Source organism: Diadema antillarum, unplaced genomic scaffold (assembly GCF_040938485.1).
Source record: "Diadema antillarum isolate AM-2024a unplaced genomic scaffold, OU_Dant_1.0 seq00000981_RagTag, whole genome shotgun sequence".
NCBI classification, from domain to species: domain Eukaryota; kingdom Metazoa; phylum Echinodermata; class Echinoidea; order Diadematoida; family Diadematidae; genus Diadema; species Diadema antillarum.
The window spans coordinates 442,964-451,953 of NW_027271821.1; the positions used below are offsets into that span (position 1 = coordinate 442,964).

The 8,990-nt window shown below is 39.8% G+C and overlaps 1 protein-coding gene across 1 annotated transcript; it reads left to right on the plus strand.

Moving 5' to 3' along the window:
- The first annotated feature begins 2,910 nt into the window (after positions 1-2,910).
- LOC139742136 (cytochrome P450 2U1-like) lies at positions 2,911-8,627 on the plus strand. Its single transcript, XM_071652704.1, has 7 exons — positions 2,911-3,298; positions 3,922-4,064; positions 4,949-5,246; positions 5,685-5,893; positions 6,690-6,871; positions 8,180-8,184; positions 8,440-8,627. The coding sequence occupies exons 1-7, from the start codon at positions 2,911-2,913 to the stop codon at positions 8,625-8,627; spliced, it is 1,413 nt and encodes a 470-aa protein (XP_071508805.1).
- The last annotated feature ends 363 nt before the right edge of the window (positions 8,628-8,990 follow it).

Sequence of the window (8,990 nt, forward strand, 5' to 3'; positions counted from 1 at the left end):
GTGATCATTGTATTTGATCAACGTTCGAGATCCAGTGTCACGCGACAAACTGTCAATAGACATGTAAATGTAATTATACATCTGCCCGCATTCACGTGATGAAGGTCGAGTATAACCACAACAGCTCGCGGATGACCGAATTGTATTTGGACAAAAAAAAAAAAAATCTTTTGCGGCTACTGCTATATAGGATGACATTATCATACATATAATTTGATCACCATTTTCCAGCAAAACTGGATTTTCACATTTCCTAAAGACTAGAATTCTTTAGATAAAACATTAAAAAAACGGCAGCTACTCATAATCGATTTAAATCACCTGTTTAAAAAAAAAGTATGCTTAATTGATATTTAAAGATTTCATCAGACCTCATGCGTTTTTTATTGACTGCAGTACTTAATTTTGTTTAAAATTACAGTCAGAACAAAAGCGTAGATATATGTATTTGTAAATAATATACATACGAAAACAAATGTTCCGGTGTTTAATTGTTTTCACTTCTTCATGAAATTCACTGACTTGCTGGTTTTAATCAGAGTGTGTTGATACATCCAGAAGATCTACGTCGTACAAGCTAAGATTCCCAGTAGACCCTTCGACTTTGTTTTATTGGTATAATTACTGTATGTTATAGATTATGATCCGTGTATTGTCTTTCTCTATTCTCTATACTATGATACATTGTATTTGAATGTTTCGCGAATATGAATAAATACAAATACAGAACAATAATGATCATCATCATTATCTGTGATTCTAGCTCCATATTGAAGGCAACGACATCGGGTAAGACTCTTACCAATATAGCGTGATGTAAGCTTTTATTTGCCCACATAATGTCGAGAAAAGTATTGAAATTTTCAGTTTCAGTTTCTCATGTTTTCACTCTGAGGTCGTATCTGTTGTGTGTAAATGGAATGAGGTGATAACGCCATATACCTAAATCGACATTCCTGTAATGGTTCTATGAACTTTTAACATCAATTCATCTAATTCGCGTTTGTGGATGCTGTGCTAAATGATCATCGTTCTGTAAATACATGAAAAACGTGACGTTTCCAAAACTTTCCTGTATATCTTTTGTCATATAAATTAATTGAAAACTGAAGGACGCGGTAACAACATTATGTTTGCAAATACAATGAAATAATGATGACATCATGCAAACACAACACACACACACACACACACACATATATATATAAGTATATATATATATATATATATATATATATATATATATATATATATAAATGTAGGCCTATACGTAATTTCTGAAAGGTATTGCCTGGCTAAATTTTGTATGTTTTTATTGTTTGTATCAGTGTCTGAGTTATCCCTTCTTTCTGCACTGCGAGCACCATAAAACCATTAATCTTTTGTGCAAGTGTCCCTAAACCTTGGCTTACCACACACACACACACAAACACTCACACACACACACACACACACACACACACACAGACACACACACACACAAACAAACAAACAAACAAACAAACACACACACAGAATGATAATGATAGATATGCAATGGAGTCTATAGCTAAGCTCCATGTTGACATTTCGTTCGGTAATAATGTTAATGTTAATGACGTGCGTGCAGTGTTGTCATCGAAGGGGGCGGGGGGGGGGGGGCCTCTCAAGCACTAGGCTGTGACGTGTATCCGGATACGTATGAAATGACACGTTCAACACTCATTCATGCATGTTGCCAGAAAGTGTGTAAGCCTTTATCTCCTCCCACATTTGCATGTACTCCATAGATTGCGTTTTATACAGAGAGTGTTTGCACGTGATGAGAAATTCAAAATCACGCAGAAAGGTGGGCGAGTCTCACCTCCCTATAATCAGACGAACGTCGTGATTAGCAAACATAAATTCCGCCTGTGAAGCATGAACTTTGTTCGATACATAATGAATTAGGTTTACATTCATAATTCTCTGCTCACACCGGCGGCGGGGGGGGGGGGGGGGGGGGGTGCAGCCCCCTCACAACTCCTAACCCTCCTCTCCCACACACTTTTGAAAGACAGGGGGAAAAGTTGTAGGATGAAGGGAGAGTTAACCCTTTGCCAAAATCAACCTCTACCCCCCCCCCCCCCCCCGCACCACCACACACACATACACACACGATCGAGACCCGTCTGCAACATTGGGCTATTATGTTATGTACGATATATAATGTGTGACGAGTACGTGTGTGCGTATAATGAACTTATTAATTTTACACATTATTTTGTATGTACAGAGACTAGAATGTACAGAGAATTTCTACCCGCATTGCGCTCGCATCTCTTCTTATACTCAACGTTTTCAGTCCATATATTATCGGCTTCATTTCCTCACCCTTGGGATTTTAGCTAATGGCTAACACAATTAGTTTGAACATTCGTTCAAAATAACACAATCATTTTGAACATTAGTTTCACATGTAGGGCCTATTATGTATATATGTATATCTAGTATTATCATACATGTATATCATACTTTTTCCCTTGAACTTGTATCGACAAAAATGCGATATTGGAAATGTCTAAATATCTAAATATCTAATTTGAATTGAATTGAATTGAATTGAATTGAATGACATTGACACAATGAACACAAATTGTTTTACAGGTATACAGGTATTGTATCATAAAAAGAAAAAAATAGGTCATAGGTCAAACTGTCGCCTTGGGCTTGTTTTTTTTTTTTTTTCCAACAATGGCGTGAGTCACGTGCCGCTGCCCACAACGGAACACACAGCGGACAAATGATTATCATATTTATTTCAGACCGCCTATAAGTTTTACATCGAAACCTTAAGAGTTTTCGTGCATGCCTGCTGAACCCCATGTTGATTGAGGTTGTTTTATCCTGTTCCCCTGTGATCAACTGGTGGTGAGTTTCCTGATTGTTACGATGGATCCATGGTATGATATTATGAAACATGAGCTGCCTACTCTCTTAGTTTTCAGCGTCACATTTCTGCTGGCCTTGTATATCTTTGCGAAACGAGCCAAGGGCAAGGCCAGCAGCGGTGGTCACCGCACAGTGCCCCCGGCCGTTCCCGGCGCTGTTTCGCTGTTCGGCAACGCATTGTCGCTGAAGCCGAATGACGAATTCTTGGTGCAAACACAGGCATGGCACGGCAAATATGGCGCTGTGTTTTCGCTGCTCGTCGGGCCCACGATTACTGTCTTCGTCGATGGGATGGTGGCTGTAAGGGAGGCCGCCGTCAAGCGAGCAATCGAGATCGGCAACCGACCCGTCGCCAGGCAGCTCTTCGAACTGAATCCAACGCGTCTCGGTAAGATGGTCATCAGCAAAGAAAGAACTGCATGTATAATTCCTGTAATTCCATGCGGACCCACAAACCCCCCTGGTTAAATTCGCTACACTTTTTTTTTTTTTTGGTATACCTTCCCACAAAAATCAGGGCGTCATTTTCATAAAAAGTTGATATGATAGCAACACCATGCTGGAATGGCAATTGCCATGGTAATGACACAAATCCAGCATCCTGGTCGAGTGACTGTTGCTATAGGCAGCATAGCTAGGAAGTTGCTATATTCCAGCAAGAGTTAATTGTACCCTAGAATACATTAAACAAAGCGATATATATATATATACAACAAAATATACGCGCATACTTGTATCCATGTATTATAACGTGTGTGTACATAGCACACAAGTTTAGGCTCACAGATACGCATTTGTTGTAAGTCCTGTTTAAATAAGATATGAATCAGGTAAATTCCCTTTCATTTGGCTGGCAGGAAAGTGTGAACGCAAAACTCGGGTCGGTCAACAAACAATGCCACTGGCATCTACAAAAGCTGTCATCACTATTTTCATGACTGAAATGTCTGCACATAATCGACTTCACTTAACATCACAGCGCACACTGCAACGGGATATTCTCACTTGCAGGGATATTCAGCGCCCCCATAAGTAGCCCTTGGCAAACTCAGAGAAAGTTCGCGCATGCGTCCTTTCGCGGCGTGGGTTTTGGATCCGTTACCCTGGAAACCATCATCCTGGATGAAGCCAACGAGCTGCTCTCACACTTCAAGGTAATTTCCGCCCTGCAGCTGATTATTAAATGGAAAGCTTATCACAAGAGAAGATATGCCAAAATGAATACAGATTACAGATCGAATACAAATTTCTTCAGATTTTGAATTAGCGCAAAACTAAAACAAAGTTGTCAGACGACCCTTGTTAACCATGTAGCGTTTATAATTGTTATCAATATTACACAAATTATGCTCGAAAACCACGCCTACGATGATACGCATTGAAGAATCAATATCAATCGGTGAGCATTAACCTCATTGGTTTTCTCAATATCATCCAGATGTTACAAAAGAATTCCATTCAAGAGAACTTTAAATTTTCACATTTCATGTTCACAGAACCACGATACAAATCATATCCTTAACATTATTTTGCTATGATAAAATGAATGAATGAATAAAATATGAGAAGAAGAAGAATTCGGATTGTATCACATCAATACACTGCACAAAGACGTGCTTTCAACATTAATTGGTCAAAGGTTATATTAGCGCATTTGATTATTTGAATTGTTGCATGTATATAGTATCATTTTCTCAGATCGAATAATTTTCTTTGTTTCATAACTTAATGGACGTTGTGTTGACAATTACCTTTTTGTGAAGGTAACTTTTATATGATAAGATACAGAGTGGTCCCCTCGATAGGATACTTGGGGAGTTATTCGCTGTTGTTTCGAAAAGGACCCCTTCCCTTGGAAGATAGCGATATTGCCAGTTATTGCAGCAATACACATTGATAACGAAGAATCACAATTTTTTATCAGGTCATCAATGAAGTTCTGACAAGCATTTTCGATTCAATCGTCATAGACAGTAAAGAAATCTAAAAGATTATTCTAACATCAAGGAATGTAATTTCCATTTGTAATCTTTCGCAGTCAAAAAATGGCCGTTCATTCGATCCCCAACCGTGCCTTTACGTCTCCGCAGCCAACATTGGCAATCAGCTCCTGTTCGGACGTCGGCTGCAGTTCGACTCCGAGCGCGACGACGAACTCATGGGCAACATCAGGCACCTAATGTTCTTCCGCGACGACCCCCTCGTCATGTTCTTCCCACTGATGTGGCACGTTGTCAAGCACTCTACGAGGTGGAGGACGGTCCGTCAGTCGTGGGACAAAGTGATGGACTTTCTGCGGCGTGAGGTTAAAGAGCGTGAGGGACGACTGAATCTAGGTAAGACCTCAAGAGGCTACGCCCGAAAATATCAAACTCAACAGTCGTTCTTTCGAACGCTCAACCCCGTGAACTTGTTTGAAGGCTAGGTAAAGTCTAGCCCCTTGCACCGCTGGTTCACATACTCCATAATTAAACCCGGCATAAAAAGGATCATTTGAAAACGTAAGCACTATGTGTAGTAGGTCCTAATTGCTCTTGTCGCTTGCTTGTACATCGACACAGTCGCACTAGGGAATGTTCCTATGACAGGCATCATCTTTTTTTTTCGTGGCGGTCTCTCTTTAAACCTGAAATTAAAGATCTGTTTTCATGAGTTGATTTGATTTAATCTATCTGTAAAGCATTATCATATTCTCCGCTTGTATACTTTCTTTTTTGGCTGATTTTTCATCGACAAAAAAAAGGAGACAACTAGCATACGATTTATTGATGCAGATGATCCGCAAGTGAAGGACTTCATCGATGCCTATCTCGTACAGGAGCAGAAAGACCCCGCGAATTTCAACCACGAGCGCCTTGAGTTAGTCTTGGTGGACCTAATCGTTGGCGGAACGGATACGATCTCGGCCACCTTATCGTGGATTCTGCTCTACTTGGTCACGCATCCTGAAGACCAGAAACGAATCCACGACGAGATTAACCAAGTATATTATGAAGTCCTTTTCTTGACAAGCTTGTCTTTGTTAGATATCATCGAAAATTATTCCCTCTCATAATGATATCTGTAAAGCCAGCAGGATTTCTAATGAATTTTTAATGTGTCATGCATGAATGACGCTCTTTAGTTTTGTTTAACAACTTCTCTCATTCCTTATGAATAAAAAGGAATATGATCCTGGAATGTTAAATGAAAGCTATATGGAGTATTCAGCTCAGTACACACAATAGGGCCTACAGTATCAAACCTAGCACAAGCAGAATATTTTACAAATTTATTTCTATAAAATATTAAAACGAGCTTTTTTTTTTCTCCCTCAATCGGGACACTTTAGGTAAATGTTACTTGACGCACGTTTCTTGCCGCACGTTACATCATAAAGTATTCAGAAACTCAAAAGCAATCGGAGAGCACAAACCTCCACTAAGTCCATAGGGTAAATAATTCCGCGACTTACAACTTGGGCCGTGCACGCATATCGTCCATGGAATATCCTGGAATATCCTATCCATAATGTTCCGAATCACCTACGAAAATATATTCCCTCCGGGTATTCCCTTCATTCTTTTTAGGACATTCCAGAAAATTAGTTCATTAGATTTCGACAGTCATCGATAACAGATAAACTATCATAAAGAAACAAGTAAACAAATGATGTAAAAAGCATACAGTAACCTCCATGACGGACGATGATAACCAATAGAGAGAACTAATAAAACTGATTTGATATCAAGTAACATTAATTATCAAAACATCAACAATGGCCTCTTATTAACTCCCAGGTGGTTCAACAAGGACCCGTTCTCTGGTCACACCGGACGCATCTACCGTACACTGAGGCGGCTATCATGGAGGTTCAGCGGCTTGCCTGTGTCGCCCCGATGGTACCTCACAAAGCTATGACCGACACCGAATTGTGCGGTTTTCATATAGCTAAGGACTGGAACGTGTATCTCAACGTGTGGTAAGTCCTTTCGGAGAATGAATATGAATAAATAAACAAACCAAACATCCCCCCCCCCCAAAAAAAAAAAAAAGAGGGAGAAAATCACATAGGATCATGCTTTTACATCTTAAACACCGCAAATCATTGCATTTATATGCTTCTCTTAAAAGCCTAAGACAAAATAGGCCCTATTGAATTTCTGAGCTGGATAGAAGTCGATAGGTATGTATTCCGAAATATCGAATGAGAAAGAAATAATGTTGGCGGACATTAGCGAGCTTCAGATCTGCAACGCGAACGTTAAGACGGCATTGATTACCGGTAGGCAGGGGAAAAAATGCGTGAGACAGCCGTTTCCATTGTCCAACCCGGGAGACAGCGTCGTCTTTGCGTTCGCGTCGCAGATCTAAAGCTCGCTGTCGTGTCCACTGATTGGCACATAATGACATAGATTATTAGTTGTTGAATTAGATACATGTATAAGATTTGAATTGAACACACGCACCAATGCATGCCTACACAAACAGTCACGTTATAATATATTAGTTACGCTGTCGACACGTCTTGATTAAAATATGTCAGTGCAATATCAAACGGCTATAGCAAATGTTCACCAGCATGGTAAGATCATCAATATAACATTATTGCAAATCTCATGGTGGTTCTTCCAAACTTTGAATATTCGAACGAGGCATTTCTATATCTGTCATTTGTATGTATCAATCGACATGTAGAATTTGCTTGGACTCTACTTTCAATAGTGTTGCAAACTCTGACTTGTTTACGTCTGCATGTTCACGCGGAATTTACACCAGAGGAATCTGGAATGATGTAACAGGTGATGATACTTGCAGAAATGTTGACAAACGTTTTTATAATGTTTACGTTTATAGCTCATTTTGTCAATAGAATGCCGAAGTGATGATGTCACGGCCTTTTGTTCTAGCTTGGGTTGATGCGACTCGAGCTTATAAAGCTGCCCCTTGCATAATGGCGATATTTCGTCATATTCGTCCCCCATCCCAATGCCATCTTTATCAGTATTTTGTTTGTTTGTTTGTTTGCACTGCAGGGCCATTCATCGAAATCCAGATTTTTGGCCTGAGCCAGATCGGTTCGATCTGGCTCAGGCCGTTTCATAGGCGCCGATGGAGCAGTCATCAAACAACCGAATAACTTCTTGCCGTTTTCCATAGGTAGGCATTTCAACTTATTATTACTGCAAAATCATGGAGACTGAATCATAATGTTAGATTCACATAATAGAATTTTGAAGGAGGAGGCCCATTTTGCCCTCCCATTTAGTCTTTCACATATCACCTTCAGTTCTCGTCAGTAACATAATGCCGGAATTTATTGCCCTATCTTACAATTATAACTCTATTTTCTACAAATATAACCTTCCCTTTTACCATGTTTACATAGGCATATAGGTCTACACCGTATAATCTTTTAGTCTATAGTGATGCTGTCTGTTAGTATGTCTCTCAGTGATGACGATGATGATAGTGATGAATATAATGATATCATCACTGTAATAGTTATCTCTCCATCTGTCTTACTTGTCTATATTTTATCGTTGTCAGGAAAGCGTGTGTGTATTGGTGAGCAGCTGGCGAAAAAGGAGCTCTTTCTCTTCGTCACCACCCTCTTGCAGCATCATCGGCTGTCCGTGCCGGAGGGAGCCGAGACCCCTTCGCTGGACGGTCTCCTCGTTCTCTCTCGAGTCCCCAAGCCATACGAGATAGTTGTTACTGCTTGGGATGACATCTGATGACGGTTTGACCTGGCATGTAGATATTATTGAACTTTACGGATGTATCACCATGATATAATTTTGATAGAGAAAACTAGATAAAACGGCTACCTTGAGATAGGAAAACAGCTACCTAATAAGTGGTTATCCCATGTACATGCTAAGGTACAGAGGCTATCGCATGAGCAAAGCCAATGTAAACTTCTTTTTTCTGTCAGTGCATAATCTCACCTTAAGTGGCCTACAAAGGCTGAGCTACACATTTCAAACATGATTATTAGGCCCTCTGTTTTTTTTGTTTTACAAGTTTTCTAGGAAACTCCGCTGTTCCAATTTGATTTCCAACTTTAAATTTCTGAAGTACAAAGATGATTCTCTTTT